The sequence below is a fragment of the Gymnoscopelus microlampas genome (assembly GCF_963454915.1).
Source record: "Gymnoscopelus microlampas genome assembly, chromosome: 7".
NCBI classification, from domain to species: Eukaryota; Metazoa; Chordata; class Actinopteri; order Myctophiformes; family Myctophidae; genus Gymnoscopelus; species Gymnoscopelus microlampas.
This window is the reverse complement of record NC_139944.1, coordinates 3,631,617-3,648,747: the sequence shown is the minus strand read 5'-3', so window position 1 is coordinate 3,648,747 and position 17,131 is coordinate 3,631,617. Positions and strand designations below refer to the sequence as shown.

General features: G+C 42.4%; 1 protein-coding gene across 1 annotated transcript in view; it reads left to right on the top strand.

The window, feature by feature from the left end:
• The window catches only part of LOC311049462 (uncharacterized protein), a gene marked incomplete at its 5' end in the record, with an annotated part of 43,340 nt that extends 30,718 nt beyond the window's left edge, over nucleotides 1-12,622 (top strand). Inside the window, 3 exons of the mRNA XM_084063037.1 lie at nucleotides 4,710-4,841; nucleotides 5,155-5,418; nucleotides 10,334-12,622. Of these exons, the coding sequence (XP_083919163.1) occupies nucleotides 4,710-4,841; nucleotides 5,155-5,418; nucleotides 10,334-11,733 (1,796 nt within the window). The 3' untranslated portion in view covers nucleotides 11,734-12,622. The remainder of the gene's footprint in view (nucleotides 1-4,709; nucleotides 4,842-5,154; nucleotides 5,419-10,333) is intronic.
• Between the last annotated feature and the right edge of the window lie 4,509 nt (nucleotides 12,623-17,131).

The following is a 17,131-nucleotide window of genomic DNA, read 5'->3' as shown; positions in this document are numbered from 1 at the left end:
ACCCCTGTTTTCAATGGCAATAAGAAAATGATTGTTTTTTTTTGCCTGGAAACCTATTGAATTGGATTATTTGACCCAAAAAATGTACACTTTGACACCAATAATATTATTATAGCTTTAACAGAAGCAAAGATATTGGTTCTGCTGTATTGCTGTAAATGGTGGCGGCCATTTTTTAAAACGTGTATATTTCAGAAATGAAGGGTGATCTAACTCGTCTCTTTGGATAAATGTTTTCCTATGGCCCTAAGGTACTTCCATGCCAAAGGGGAAACTAAATTAAGGTTTTAGAGTGGGGAAAAATGGAAAGTTACCCTGTTAAAACAACATTTTCCAATTAAATTAGCATATTTTAGCCCTGTTTTCATGGCATTGAGAAAATGATAATTTTGTTTTTGCCTTGAAACCTATTGAATTGGATTACTTGACCCCAAAAGTGTACACTTTGACACCAATATTATTGTTATAGCTTTAACAGAAGCAAAGATATTGTTTTTGCTGTATTGCTGTAAATGGTGGCGGCCATTTTTTAAAACATGTATATTTCAGAAATGAAGGGTGATCTAACTCGTCTCTTTGGATAAATGTTTTCCTATGGCCCTCAGGTACTTCCATACCAAAGGGGACCTTTGTATCATGACTTGAAGTCAACAGCCTATTTTTGGGTCCTAACACCTCCACTATGTCTGGAGCGTGGTTTTTAAGGCCTTTGTGGCGCTATGGTACCAAGAGGTGCCTGTACAGGTGTGGTTCTCTCAGCTTGGAACTGTGGCTGCTCTTGAGAAATTGCCATTTAGGATCAATAACCAGCTGTATATGATTTGATTTTGTTTTTGTCATTCTTTGATTGTCTTTGTATTATATATGTTCACATCTTTCTGTTTGGTTTGCAAATGTAAAGTTGAAAAAGTTGAAATATGGAGTTGCAAGGTTTCTTCTGCCCGATTGTGACCATATGCTGGTTTGAATCCCACGCTCTGCCAACAAGCGTTAGTAGCTGGCTTGGATCATTGGCCTATCGTTTTTTTGGTGTCCTGTTGAATCCTGTGTGCATGCTTGTGTTTACGTGTGTGTGTGTGTGTGTGTGTGTGTGTGTGTGTGTGTGTGTGTGTGTGTGTGTGTGTGTGTGTGTGTGTGTGTGTGTGTGTGTGTGTGTGTGTGTGTGTGTGTGTGTGTGTGTGTGTGTGTGTGTGTGCGTGCGCGCGCGCGTGTGCGCGTGTACACGGGTTGGGCAATCATTTAGATGTTTTTTCTTAGTTCATCACTTAAAATTGCAATTTAGGCATTTAGCAGACGCTTTTATCTCACAAACAATAAATATTGGTGTGTGATAAAGTTATTGCTATGTTGATTGTTGATCTTTTAGTTGTCAGTGGATTTCTTCTCTCAGAGTCATCATGTGGAGGACGACAGACAACACTAGCCAGTGGAATTCATTGTCTGCTTGATGGATGTCCAAAGGACTTTACCAAAATGGACATTCAGGATATAAACTCCAGTACTGTGATTGGCTGGTTTCAGGTGTTCAACCAATTGTGTATTGAGATGGTTGAGGAGGTGTGTTGTGACCTGCTGTGTCTCACTCAGTTCTTCCTTTACAGGTTAGACCGTTAGTGTTCTTTTTGCCAGACCCAGGGGGTCGGCCTACATGAGGCTTTGTCGGTCGGTCGGTCTGTCCCTCTTTTCCTCTGCACACACGCCATGCGAAGTCCGGCCATTCAGATTTCAACCACTAGGGGTCTGGCAGTGCTCCGAGGAGCACCTTTTCTAGTTCTCCGACACGTGGCGAAATAAGGCTAGGTAGCCACCTAGCCTAGCCTAGCTTCTAGCTTGCGGCCTAACCAGCTAGAAGCCTCGAGCTGCTCGACACAGGGAAAACGGAGAGGATAGGACAGAATTAAACAAATAATAAATTATTCGATGAGGTAACGCGGGAGCGTTATTTTAACTAAACTTTTTTAACACGAAACGCCCGTAGAGGTACACCCTGGTGCCCTTGCTGTGGGATTTGTTAGGATCGAGCTGTAAAAGTTCCCCGTGTTGTTCTGGAACTCGTGCGCATTCGCTGAGCAGAGTGAAGAAAGAGGGCGTATCCCAGTGGCGCGAGGGTATTTATACCCCTCCCGGACTACCGGTTTCACGTAACATGACCCTATCCAATAGAATTGTTGCGGGAGTCCATGTGTTTTGCTCTGTACATCGACACAGCGCTGATGTCCCATAAGCAAGTATTTTACGAGAGGAGAGACATAATAACCTCTGTTTACCCTCCACTGACACTGACTGAAAAAGACCTCTAGATTCACAAATTCACAATACAAGATCTACTAAACTGGGAGACTCATTAAGCACTGAGCTTGTTTAAGATGAGATCCCCATGCACACAAATCATGATGACATATAAGAGACAGACAGATATACACACTACTATACAGAATGTCATACAATCAGCTTACAGGTTACTGGTATGAAGAGTGAAACAAGACCAGGAGGCCTGGTTCTGCCAGACCCAGGCTAAGCCGGACTTCACATGACGTGTCAGCCTGTGTCTATGCCCATGTATGGACGAAAGGGGGACATACTTTTATAAGCCGGACTTCACATGACGTGTCAGCCTGTGTATGCCCATGTATGGACGAAAGGGCGACAGACTTTTATGGCTGGGCCTAAGGGCAAAGGGGGCATGCCCATGTATGGAGAAAACAGGTACAAAACATGCCCATGTATGGACGGAAGGGGGACATACTTTTATTGCTGGGGCCTAAGGGCAAAGTGGGTATGCCCATGTATGGAGAAAACAGGTACAAAACATGTCCATGTATGGACGGAAGGGGGACAGACTTTTATGGCTGGGGCCTAAGGGCAAAGGGGGCATGCCCATGTATGGAGAAAACAGGTACAAAGCCTCATGTAAGCCAGACTCCATGGGTCTGGCAAAAATGTACAAATAGGTTATTCATTTCATCATGCGTCTCGCTAGCCAATCACAGTACTGAGCAAAGGGTCTGAATACCAATCAGCCAATCACAGTACAGCGAAAGTAGTACTGTGATTATGAAAGGTATGAAGACTTTCCCAAACCCACTTATAGGAGCGGCTACACCGCTCAAAAAGAAATAGGGGGGGGGGGGGGGGGGGTAGGGGGGTAGGTTAAGACTTAGACAGGGGCCATTTTCGAATTGCAGCCTCCTGAAGGTGTATCTTTAGGGCAGTTTTTAAAGTGAGTAGGGTTTTACACTCCTTTACTCCTTTTGGTAGGGCATTCCACATTTTTGATGAATAGCATGAGAACAAGTTCATTCCCTTTGTTGAGCCAAATCTGGGTTAAACATGATTCGTGGAGCTGCCTCTGGTGTTATGATCGTGGACTCTCATTTTGTGGACTCTCATTTCAAAGATTGTCCTTCAGAGAGTATGTTTTGCACCCTGTCCGTCAGTCCGTGTGTGTGTCCGTGTGTATGGTCCGTCTGTGAACAGCTAATCTCCCGCACCGTTGGCTTGATCGCAGCGAAACTGTGCACACACACTCCCTGGATGCCAATTCAGAACCTCTGCCAATTCAGAACCTCTGGCCCAAATCTTTCACATGAGCCTGTTATAGCGCCACCAGGAGGCACAGTATCTCTATAGTCATTAAACAAAACCCATTTTCTGATTTTTCATATTACAGCCTGATTGTCTAAGAATGGCTTCCAAAGTTTGCAGGAGTCAAATCATAAACACAGCCTGCAATTTCTATTTGAAGAAATGACACTTGATTTTTTTTTCAAATCAGCCTCATGGTGGCGCTATATCAGGCCGCTTTTGTTTTTACCTATAACTGCACCGATCTATGTAAAACTTTGTATGTGCACTCCCTAGAGGCCAAGGAAAAACCGTCGCCCTGCATTTTTCACATCTGCCTTTTATAGCGCCACCAGGAGGCCGATTTATAGAAAACACATTTTTGGATATTACTCCTTCAGATTGTATCCAAATTTCACGCAAATCGGTACACATGATCTCTATAGTCATGTAATCAAGTCGGATCTGTTAGATTTTTGATATTCCATCCTGATTGGCTAAGATTGACATCTAAAGGTTGCAGGAGTGGCCCGTTTTAAACAAAATGCCGCAAATCATGAACCAATTGTGGTGAAACTTTGCACGCACAATTGCACTACGTTGAGGAAGAAATGCCACCCTTTCCACATTGGCCTGTTATAACGCCACCAGCAGGTCTAATTTAGCAAAACACATTTTTGGTACAAAATACCGCAAATCATGAATGCAGTGTTCGATTGCCATCAAAGGCCTAAGAAGAAATGGCACCCTTTTCACATTGGCCTATTATAGCGGCACCAGGAGGCCACAATAACCTACCTGACCTGGCGGAGACCTGTGCTTAGAGGAGCACTTTTTCTAGTTACATTTTCATTCTAATATGCTTTCATCTGTTTTTATTCTTTCAACTTTTATTTTGCACACTGTAGAATAGTTTCTAAACAGTCTTTTCATTATTCTCTGAGAACAATGTCTGTCTGTCTGTCTGTCTGTTTATCTAGGCAGATGAAGTTAATGGATGACAAGTAAAGAGAGTAAATCTACTGGCCAATCTTTCACTTTACGTCAGTGATACTGAATTGAACTCTAGGTAGAATAAATGTCATCCAATATGAAAACACTGAGTTGTTGTGCTGACTCTCTCCTCCTCCTGTCTGTGTGTAAAGAGGTTTCCCCTGAACATGAGGAGAGGAGCCCCAGTCTGGTCCAGGAGGAACCACAACCTCCACAGATTAAAGAGGAACCCGTCACTCTACCCTGTCAGAATGCCTTCATTGTTATCCCCAATATCCCGACAGGTGAGTGTGAATGTAAAACATCACTTTACCGGGAGCACCATGAATGAAGTTCTGCAAGCTGCCTTTGGTTTTAGTCGTTTTTATCCAAGTTTCCTCATTTGTTTTTGTCAACATTCTAAAATCCGGTTTTAGAACTTTGCACAGTACAGAATCCGCACTGCTTAAAGTGCACAATGATGATAAACAGGATGTAAACAACCTGTTTTTTTTCAAAGAAAGTAATTGATAGTTGTTAAATTGGTATTCAATGTATCCTCTCTCGCTCTCTCTCTCTCTCTCTCTCTCTCTCTCTCTCTCTCTCTCTCTCTCTCAGATGTCTCCAGTGTGACGGTACAGCACATGGTGGTGGAACCTCAGAAGCCCTCCCCTGCGGTACAGTGTGTGGTGATCAAACTTAAGAAGCGTAAACGTGGCCGTCCGAGATTGAGTGAATGTGACGGTCCTGTGCCCTCCCCGCCTCTGCCAGAGAAAGAGGAGAGAGCAGGAAGAGGCGAAGAAAGAGAAGAGGAGATGGGAGGAGAGGATGAAGAGACAATAGGAATTGAGGATGAAGCTGGCGACCCAACACGTCATCCAGGTGACAATAGAACACTTTGCTTTTGAATTTGAGCAAATTACTTATTTTCTATTTCTATTCTATTTTTGTTTTTGTCGCACTCCTAAGCCAATAAGTTGATGACGGGTCAGTAGGAGACTCAATTGAGTTTCATTTTGAGAGCAATTGAGAACATTTTCTCCATTCATTAGAAATGTAGATTTCAAAAATGTTCTCCCCATTGACTTGAATTGCACTGCGAAACAGGTGTCAAAGTCACTCTTTTGTATATACACAAACCATAGGCGGCGGGTGAGCCTGACAATTGGGAAGGCTATGAGATCTGGCTTGAGGCTGTCGCCCGTGCGCTTCGCGTTTTTTTGGTGGATTTTGTTAGTTTCTTTTCGGTTTTTGGTCACTTTATTTCGCGGTTAGGGTCAGGGTTAGGTTAGGGTTATGTTTTTTTTTTTCTTTTTTGTTTCTTTGCCTACCCATAATCACCTTGCTGTATTATCACCTGATTATCACCAGCGACAACACTGCAGCGACAACACACAAACAATATAGTAGCCTAAATAATGCTGCGCACATATATTACAATTTTCACAATTCCCTGAATCTCCCAACATAACATTTGGGAAGGCTTAGCCTACTCTAGCCCTCATTACCCGCCGCCTATGACACAAACAATAATACACTAGGCTGATGCCCGTTAGGAACATTATGCAATAACCATGGACCTGTTGTCAGTGTACCTGTTGTACTCGTATGTGTGTGATGTCTCTTTTATGCCCGTATATGGAGATCTCTCTCCGTCTGTCTGCCAATGTTTTGCCTATATTTGGAGATCAAAGAAGAGACATGGAGAGCATGGAGAGATCGTTTGAGCGGTAAAGGCGATTTTAGCGTCACTTTGCGACTACGTGGTCGCATCGTGTGCAGGTTAAACTTGCATCCCTAGCAAGAGCCTTCAAAAGCTCCAATATATCCAGAACAACGCTGCTAGGATCCTGCGTAAACACGGAACACATCACACCCATCCTCCGTTCACTCCACTGGCTTCCCATCTCTTCCCGGACCGAATACAAGATATCCCTGTTAACTCATCAGTGCATCCATGGCAACACTCCCATTACTTCAAAGAACTCCCCACAAACCTCGAATCGCAACCACCACTCTACTCCCCAAGACCAAGCTACGTATCGTGAGCAGTGTTGCCAGATTTTGCGAGAGAAAACGAGTAACAGGTCTACGAAAACAAGCCCAGAAGAAAGCGACTAGGACACACACACACACACACACACACACACACACACACACACACACACACACACACACACACAGGGGGTCCCCAGCAAAATTAGTTATAGCATCAAAATCAGTCTAAACTTTAACCCTATATACATTGGCTACAGCCAATGGATATCTATATCTAGGTAATCTAGGGTAAAATTATCTTCGGCAAATTTTTTTCTAAGGTGCTTAGGGCCAAGTACAATAACTTTTGTCCGAGTTGAGGTGTAGGTGATTCCGGATCATCCAACTCTTTACGTCTTTAAGACATGCCTAAAGTGTAGCTAGTTGATCCTTTTCATCTGGCTTAATCGATAGATATAATTGGGTATCATTCGCATAACAATGGAAATGTATAGAGTGTTTCCTAATTTTACCCAAAGGAAGTAAATAGTAGGGGAATTGCTAGGGGTTAAGTGTCTTGCTTAGGGACACTTGGAAACATAGACCGGAACCAGCACACGACCCTGTAACCTGTTGTTTCCAAGGCAGCATCTCTACCCATTTAGCTATGCATACAGTATGGTACTGTAAGCAAATTGTATTCAATGGGCTAAACATGCCAGTATGGTTCTTTCAATATCAATTTATGTTGACAGTATCCAATTTTGTGGTAGCGACAGTAAACGTAATTGAAACTTGATTATAAAAAAAAAAGATTGAATCAAAAATGGGTACACAGCCGGACTCGGTCAAATCTTGTATTTTCCACACCTTGGCCTGGTGACAAACGTTATGTTCTGATGGTCCAATGCACAGTAGCTAGTGCTTTGATTAGAGTGGCTGATAACGGCAACACAGCGCTTTACATTGCAGAGCTGTATGTAGCATAATTACCCCCATAAATATGCAACTAAAAACATTCACAAACCGTGCCTCACTTGATTTTAGTTTTACCCCTTTCATGCATACTGGTAACTACAGTGGACAGCTATTAAAATGCCATTTTCTATTATATGCATGGGTTTTGATAGCAAAGTTACACATCAGCCACCACAGCAGATGCTAGAGAATCACCCCATACACTGCCATCCACTGGCCAACCGTTGTAACTCTGACATATTTTTTGTCAACATCCAAGATTGCTGACAGAAATGTAAACATGCCCAACCACAATGGAAACAAGGACTTTTTTGGTTAATCTATTAGCCCAAATGGCTGACTATACTACAATTGAATAATAATTATTATTAAAGCTGCAAGCAGCGATGACCGGGCCCTCGCACCTCTGTTCACGTTAGGGGCAAATATGAAGTAAATATGAATATGAAGGACAAGGATTTTCAACCGAGTCCAGTGAGGCGATTCATGACTCTGCACGACAAACCGCTCAAAAGTTATGGCAAAATATAGGAACTATAAACTATCGACCAATCGGAAAAAGGTGGCAGGGCTAAGTAGCACCAGGGAAGAACAAGGACTCCAAACTGAGTCTAACGAGGCCTCTCACAAGTGGCTACAACACGCAGGTCAAAGGTTTTGGCAAAATATAGAAACTATCAAATATCTACCTATCAAGAAGAGGGGGCGGAGCAAAGTAACACCATTGAAGGACAAAAACTAATAAACTATGGCAAAATACAGGAATTTACAAATATCGACCAGTCAGAAAAGGGGGTGGAACCAAGTTACACCAATAAGGACAGTAACTCTGAGTTCAATGACATCACGCTCAAGTCTGTATGGCTAAAACGTTACTTAGGGAAAAAAAAGGAAAACTTGACCCTGTAGATCGGCTGTTTTCACTTTATTATAGTGAAATTACAAATCTGTTTAATTTTATATCAGTGTTTTTTTTTTTCATTTCTAAAGACAAATAAAAACACTGAAAGACACAGAAGACAAACAAATCCTGATATCCTTTCATAATTCATGTAACAAAGGTTTAAAGGAAACGTATGATGAAATTAAGAAAATGTGCACTTTTATCCTATATTAACAACACATTCCCTGCCATTGACGGAGATCTCCGTCATTTCAAATCCAACCGTTGACCACCAGTGACGGACATCGCCCTCAATTAAAAAAAAACATCCACTGGAGGGCGCTCTAACGCAACTTAGGAATGAACCCTTGACTCAGAGAAGGAATGGGCGGATGTGACGTCATCCCCAAAAAATATGTTATGAGTTGTAGAAAAACACATCTAAAGGCCTTTGCACACAGAGTGTGATTAGTCAATCAGTTTGTACCGCATGCGAAAAAACGCACAAATCGAACTGGGTTCGATTGAAAAAAAAAAACGCATCGCGGCATCGCATCGCCGCATCGCATCGCCGCACGGGGTGTGCATGAGGTCATTGAGAACCATGTGTTCATTTAAAAAATAATATTGTGCGTTTTTTCTGTGCGGAAAATTGCACCCTGTCTGCAAAGGCCTTAACTCGGATATCTTCTTTTAGGGGTGATAACAAGTACTATTCAACAGCCAATAGCAACAAAATGGCCCATCACGGTTACAAAAGTTTTGTTCCAGTGGATAGACGAGACCCTCCCCCTCCCCGCAGACAGCCTTTATTTACATCCGCGTATACATCGTGGCTTCCGCGGTTCTCCGAAGATCGTCAATATAAGGTAAAAATCACACCCAGTGTGAAGTGAGCGGTGCTATTTATGAGTTATTCATTTCATCATGCATCTCGGTAGCCAATCACAGCACATCCTGCGAAGTGACGTGCTTACATTTTTTACATTATTATTAATTTCATCATGCGTCTCGCTAGCCAATCACAGCGCGTCTGCGAAGTTTGAAGTTAATTTCATCATGTGTCTCGCTAGCCAATCACAGCACGTCCTGTAAAGCTTAGCCTATGGGCGTGTTTTCCACAGCAAGGCGTCACAGTGAAAGACAAATTTTCACAACGGAAAGAAAAACTTTCACCACGGATTGGTCCTAAACCCTCTTATAGGCGCGGTTGCACCGCTCAAAAAACGCTGGCAACACCAGATTTATTAATTAATGAATTAATTATAATATCTGGCAGAGAATATGTTAAAATTGGCTACTGTCTATACACCCATTTATTGGCAGGACCATGGCCACGTCACTCTGACTCAGACATAACCCCAAACCTGATACGCCCATTTATTGGCAGGACAACGGCCACGTCACTCTGACTCAGACATATATAGGCATGTCACTATGACTCATACATAAACCTGATACGATAGGCATGTCTCTATGACTTAAACATTTTCAAGCCCGGTATGCCCATATATAGGCATGGTTCAAATGAAGATGTCTTCTCTTCACCTTGTAGGATGCATTGTGTTAAAGAAAGGGAATCTTGCTGGGGTTTAAAATGATGTCAACAGTGAAACGCATTTGGAACCTGTACTGACTCTGGACACTTTGTTGGACACAGAATTGTTCACAATATTTTAAAATACTGTACTAGGTGAGTTAAGCGATGTAGTGCTCTGCTCATGTAGATTGAGATTTATGTATTTTTATGTTGACTCACGTTGTTGCAAGAACATAACTTTATGTTAACAAATGCGTTTTTCTCTGTGCAAGTCGATGTCAACAAATGCTTTTTTCTCTGTGCAAGTCGATGTCAACAGAGTGGCGGTTGAAAAACTTGAACAGAGACAGAGAAGATAAGTGTAAGATAAGTTAAGTGCAAACATTCAATGCTTTACCCTCATTGTATCTTCTGCCTAGACTTCCCGCTCCTCCCTGTGTGTAAAGAGGAGGTTTCCCCTGAAAAGCAGGAAAGGAGCCCCAGTCTGGAACAGGAGGAACCAGAGCCTTCACGGATAAAAGAGGAGCTACGTCCAAGACCAGAGGAGGCTGATGGGTCAACATTGACATTACTAACAGGGAAAAGTGAGGATGATGAAAACAGAGAGACTATAGCCAGCACCTCAACTGAACACATGGAAACACAGGTTCATGTAGAGGACTGTGGAACCTCACAACCAACTAGTGATGACCAGCTCCTCTCTTCACACTGCTCTGAATCTGACATTGATGGCATTGATGAGGATTGGGAAGAGACTCAGTCAGCTTCAAACGCACTGAAATCACATAAGACACAAAATGTGGAAGGCCACAACCAGGAACTGAAATCATCAAAACAAACTAACTCCATGAGCAGTCACCCAGGGAAGAAATGCTTTACTTGTACGGTTTGTGGCAAAGGCTGTGGTACGATGAGTAATCTAAAAACACACATGATGACACATACAGGGGGAATGCCCTTAACTTGTAAAATGTGTGGCAAAGGCTTCTGTCAAAACGCTGATCTAATCAGACACATGATGTCACATACAGGGGGAAAACCTTTTACTTGCAGCATTTGTGACAAAGGCTTTAGTCAAAGGTTTTCTTTAAAAACACATATGAGGACACATACAGGGGAAAAGCCCAGTACTTGTACAGTCTGTGGTAAAGGCTTTAGTGCAAAGGCAGATTTAAAAAGACACTCAAGGACTCATACAGGGGAAAAACCTTTTACTTGCAGTGTTTGTGACAAAGGCTTTAGTCGAAGGTTCTATTTAAAAAAACACACAATGACACATACAGGCGGAATGCCCTTCACTTGTAAAATGTGTGACAAAGGCTTCTCTCAAAACTCTGATCTAATCAGACACATGATGTCACATACAGGGGAAAAACCTTTTACTTGTAGCATTTGTGACAGAGGCTTTAGTCAAAAGTGTTCTTTAAAAGCACACATGATAACACATACAGGGGAAAAGCCCAGTACTTGTACAGTCTGTGGTAAAGGCTGTATTCATTTAAAAAGACACATGAGGACTCACATTGGGGAAAAGCCCTTTACTTGTACAGTCTGTGGTAAAGGCTTCAGGGAAAAGGGAGATTTAAAAAGACACTCAGTGAGTCATACAGGGGAAAAACCTTTTACTTGCAGTGTTTGTCACAAAGGCTTTAGTCGAAAGTTCTTTTTAAAAAGGCACATGATGACACATACAGGGGAAAAACCTTTTATGTGTAGCATTTGTGACAAAGGCTTTAGTCTAGCGGCTCATTTAAAAACACACATGAGGACACATACAGGGGAAAAGCCCATTTCTGTGGTAAAGGCTGTATTAATTTAAAAGTACACATGAGGACTCATACAGGGGAAAAGCCCTTTACTTGTCAAATGTGTGGACTCATACAGGGGAAAAGCCCTTTACTTGTAAAATTTGTGGTAAAGGCTGTATTAAATTAAAAGAACACATGAGGACTCATACAGGGAAAAAGCCCTTCATTTGTACAGTTTGTGACAAAGGCTGTAGTCGAATGAGTCAATTGAAAAAACATATGAGGACACATACAGGGGGAAAGACCTTAACTTGTCGAATTTGTGGCAAAGGCTTCTGTCAAATGGATGATCTAAAAAGGCACATCACGACACATACAGGAGAAAAACCTTTTACCTGCAGCGTTTGTGACAAAAGCTTTAATCGAAGGTGTACACTACGAAAACACATGACTGATAAAAAGGGAAGTCCTTAACTTGTACAGTTTGTGGTAAAGGCTTTTCACCATACAGGGGAACAGCCCTTTACTTGTATATTTTTTGGGAAATACTTTAGTCAAAATGTAATAATAAAAAAATAACACTGACTCGTACAGGGGAAAAGTCCTTTACTTGTACAGAGTGTGAAAAATAATGTAGTTATTTAAAAACACACATGAGGACTCATACAGGAAAAAGCCCTTCATTTGTACATTGTGTGGCAAAGGCCTTAGTCAAAATAGAAATAAAAGAGTACACACAGGGACTCATACAGTGGAAATGTAATTTGTGTGTACGGTTTGAGGCAAAGGCCTTGACTTAACTCATTGAGTGCCAGGATAGCCAGAATTATTTCAGAATTAATTCTGATTTTTTTTGTTTTTTTTTACCTCAGGATTTTTCGTTTTGGCACTGAGGGCATTCAGAAAAAAATCAGGATATCTCGTTGTGTGGCACTGAGAGAGTTAACTTGTACAGTTTTGAGAAAATACATTCTTAATTGTTTTGTTAAAGTATAAAAAAATAAATAACCATGTGTATTGATAACATAGGTGTAAGAATGTACTTTTGCCATCAACTTTTTTTTTTTAAATGTGTTTTTTTTTCATTCTTTTTTTCTTTAAAGTGAGATCGTGGTTTTAGCTATATTCTAAGGTCCCCTGTCTCACTTCCGGGTTAAATAAAAGGCAGGAAAACTGCGAAAGCTCTGGTAAGCTTTTTTACTTTTAAGTAAAGTAATCCAGTATCAAATGTAATCTAAGAGTGCTAAGCATACTTTAAACCAATCAGAGATGAATATAAGAGAGTTTTATTCCGAGTAATGATTATGGGCCAATTAGTGACTTTTATTGTACTTTATTGATGTTTATTACACGGCTTGGTTGAATTCTCGATTCTGATTGGTCAGTCATCGGTCATTATTTCTGGATAATGACCGATGAGCTCTATAACGGACCGATGTGTAATCAGAGACTCAGAACACCTGCTAGTGCCAACCTGCGCTGCTTGGTTTTATGCTTTATCCAACATGACAGCCATGTACATTGCTCTCAAGAATGTTTTTGAAAACATTTAAAGTGAGAAATAGACGATGCAATAACCGAAAAGTGATTCTATTTGATCCACTGCACTTCCTTGTTTATCGTCACTGGGTGAAAAGCAATGATTTTGGGAGGGTATTCCTCAGGCATACCCGTGATACTTAAGGGAGTATGTGTGTGTATGCTGCCCTCATTCATTAATGTACCACCTCCCACATACCTCCCACATATTCAGGTGCATGTACCATTTCTGAGACCTTCATTTGCATTTACCCCCTGTGGTGTCTGCCACATAGATATAGAAACCTAGATACCTCATTGGCCTCTGCAGTTCATTGCAGCGACTGGTATCTCAATACAAGGCTCTTCCGCAGGGCTGTTTGACTACTGATCAATCACATTGCTTTAACTACTGGCCAATCACAGCGTGTCTAACTGACTAGTTGCTGCGCGACTGCCTCTTAAGAAAAGACCGGCCCCACCTGCCTTTGATTGGCCTACCGAACGCCCCCTTCTGTGACGCACACGGAAGTTTCCAGCTTGCCCAAGCCTTATATGGGATAGCCCTGCGGAACAAGGAAGCGTGCCCGAGATACGAATGCTTCAGAGCCGAAGGAGGCGTCTACCTTTATATGTCTATGGTCTGCCAGCAAGGACCTCACACACCCCACCCCTCCCTCCCTCCCACCCGAACCACTTCTGAGCAGCATGTGCAGAAAACTACATTTGATTGGAAGCTGTGGCTTATAACCCCACCCACCCCACCCCTCCCTCCCTCCCACCCGAACCACTTCTGAGCAGCATGTGCAGAAAACTACATTTGATTGGAAGCTGTGGCTTATAACCCCACCCACCCACCCCACATTCTGCATGCTAATTCTTGTATAAACCCCCTAGTTTATACCCCCCCCCCCCCCTCAGTGGGAAGGGTGGTTTATAGCCCCCCCCCCCCCCCCCCCCCCCCCCCCCAGGGGCTGTGGCTTGTCCCCCCCACCCCCCAGGGGGAGGGGTGGTTTATAGTCCCCCCCACTACCTGCATTAATTTTGATATATATATATATATATATATATATATATATATATATATATATATATATATATATATATACACACATACACAAACAATATAGAAAAACAAATAGGAGAACTCATGTAATTATGTTTATTGATCAAGAAAAATAAATGTATACAAAACAATGGAACAGGAGCACACAGATAAGATAAACTGTTTCAAAGAAAAGTATTTTGTTCCAGGGACCCCAGAAGCAAAGATTTGAGTTAAAAAATGTTCACTTTAAAAAAATATATATTCAAATATTCTGAATCAGAATCAGGTTTATTGTCACATCACAGGTTTAATTAAAAAAGTGGGTGAAATTTGTGTCTATATATTCACACTAGTACCTGAGATAAGATATGTGCATGAACATAGCAGCAATGTATACTGTGCATGATATACTTATGGACGTTCGTTAAGTTGCTTGGGGAAAAAAAGTCAAAAGTCAGTGCGTTATACACAGGATTACGGTGCAAAATGTCAGTGTGTGTCGACCGCATAATCCACATAAGTAGACTGACATATAGTCAGCAAGTAGTGCCATGAGGAAGAGCAAAGAAAACAAAGTCACTTGTAGGCTACTTGGTGTAATCCACGGTGGGTGGGTCCAAGGAAGAGCTAAATCCAAGGCATTTGTCCCTGGTAATCCACAGGAAGAAATACAGAAAATAAAGAAATATATTTTCTTCCAGGGACCCCAGAAGCAAAGATTTGAGTTAAAATGTTTGCACTAAAAACATAGTCCTCAAGCTCTTTGTCGTCAAGCATTGGGTCCTGGAGAACACAGCGTTTGGTACAAGGTCCTGGAGATGATCTTGTGAACTTCTTCCTGCTGGAGGGCTGAAGATCCAAAATGGAAGTCCATCTTTGGAGTTGCTCTGTGTCCTCAAGCATTGGGTCCTGGAGAATGCAGCGTTTGGTATGAGATTTTGGAGATGATCTCCTGAACTTTGGACTGCTGGAGGGCTGAAGATCCAAAATGGCAGTCCTTGAAGCCTTGAAGAAAAACAGAAGAAGAAAAAAATAATTACAATTAAACCACAAAACCACTGAAACCGGAACACAACAATGTTAATACAATTACCACACTCTACCACACTACTGTGTGTGTGTGTGTGTGTGTGTGTGTGTGTGTGTGTGTGTGTGTGTGTGTGTGTGTGTGTGTGTGTGTGTGTGTGTGTGTGTGTGTGTGTGTGTGTGTGTGTGTGTGTGTGTGTGTGTGTGTGTGTATTGCCTGCTGACTGTCTGCTGAAAACCAAGCCATTGTCCTTTGACTGTTGACATGCAAATTGCAAATTATTCTGGAGATTCCTTGAATGTCACAATGCAACTTTGGTTCACTGTTTCTCTCTCTCTCTCTCTCTCTCTCTCTCTCTCTCTCTCTCTCTCTCTCTCTCTCTCTCTCTCTCTCTCTGAGCCCCCCCCACTCTGAACCCCACACCTCCCATTGTTTGAACAAACCTCTAATTTACATATGTAAGGGAGATTCCCTAGCAGGGAAAAGTCAGAAGCATATCCAGGTATCTTAAAGGCATTTGAAGGTAAACAGTCCTCTCCCGCATTCATTGAAAAACTCCCACCAATCATTTATGTTAGGTGGGTGTATGCCTTGCCCACGTATCCAGGTATATCACCTTTTTCACCCAGTGCGTGGCACAACAACGGGGGAATAAAAAACACAGTCGCCCCGGGGCAAATCCGGTAGCCTGGTAAATCCTCCCTCCGGAAATCTCATTTCCATTTGATTTCTGGAGTGAGTCTGGCCTAATCGCCCATTCTGCAATATTGGCTGTGGGCTGGAGTTGGGCGGGCGTAATACCGCTGAGCCAATGATCGTTTTCCCCTTCAGCCAATCAGCAGTTCATTTTTACCACTTCCAGACTATATGACGCAACGGGACTTTTGAGACGGCCATGCCCAACATAGGTTGCCTTATTCGGATACATGCGTGTCACTACCCGCCCCAATGCGGTTCTCTAAAATATTTTTTTTTAAATAGGCTCTGTCATGATTAATTGACCACATATATTAAGTTAAACAACTAAATTCTATCCAAACGATATCTTAAAAGTAAATTCCGTGCCTCAAAAAAGAGGATTGAGAGCGTTTTAAAACCGAAAGTAAAAAGTGTAACTGGCCGTAGAAAACAATGGCGGATCGTTCCATTTTTGTCGGCTGCACTCGGTCCCATTCGGGCTCACTCGTACTCGCCACCTGAATGGCCAACTGTCGCTGTCAATCACAGAACGATGAGCGACGACGCTGATAGGCTTGGTTATTTGGTAATGCACTAGAAACCCCCACAATGGGCGTTCAGGCCAGACGGTAACCGTCTTCCATCCCGACATCTCGCCACTCCGACTAGTGTCTTCCGCGTGCGGTTAGGGTTAGGGTGAGGGTTAGGTATAGGGTTCGTTAACGCCGGAAAGGCGCCATGTAACCAGGCCAGACTCACTCCAGAAATCAAATGGAAATGAGATTTCCGGAGGGAGGGTTTACCAGGCTACAAATCCGGCGGTATTACAAGCAAATCGGCGGTATATAGAATGGGGGGCGAGTGTGTTTTGCGACGAGTTTTCCGGTTACCTTGTGGAATACTGTCATTTGTTTTCCGAGGCGTACTTGTCTGCCCAGCCGAACACTTATGGAATACAATCATTGCTGTACGCAAGGAAATACTTCGTTTTGTTGTTACTTTTGGGTACATTTATTTATGTATTAATTAAGTAGCCGTGTAATAAGCCCTTCAGGGTGGTTATAATCACCCTGTTGGGCTTCAAATTTCAATAATGACCACCTCCCCATGCATTATCCCTTGCATATGTGTTAGGCCGTGTGGTGACCCACCAAAAAGTGCTGAATTTCGTTCCCACGTCTTGGAATTACTTTTTCAA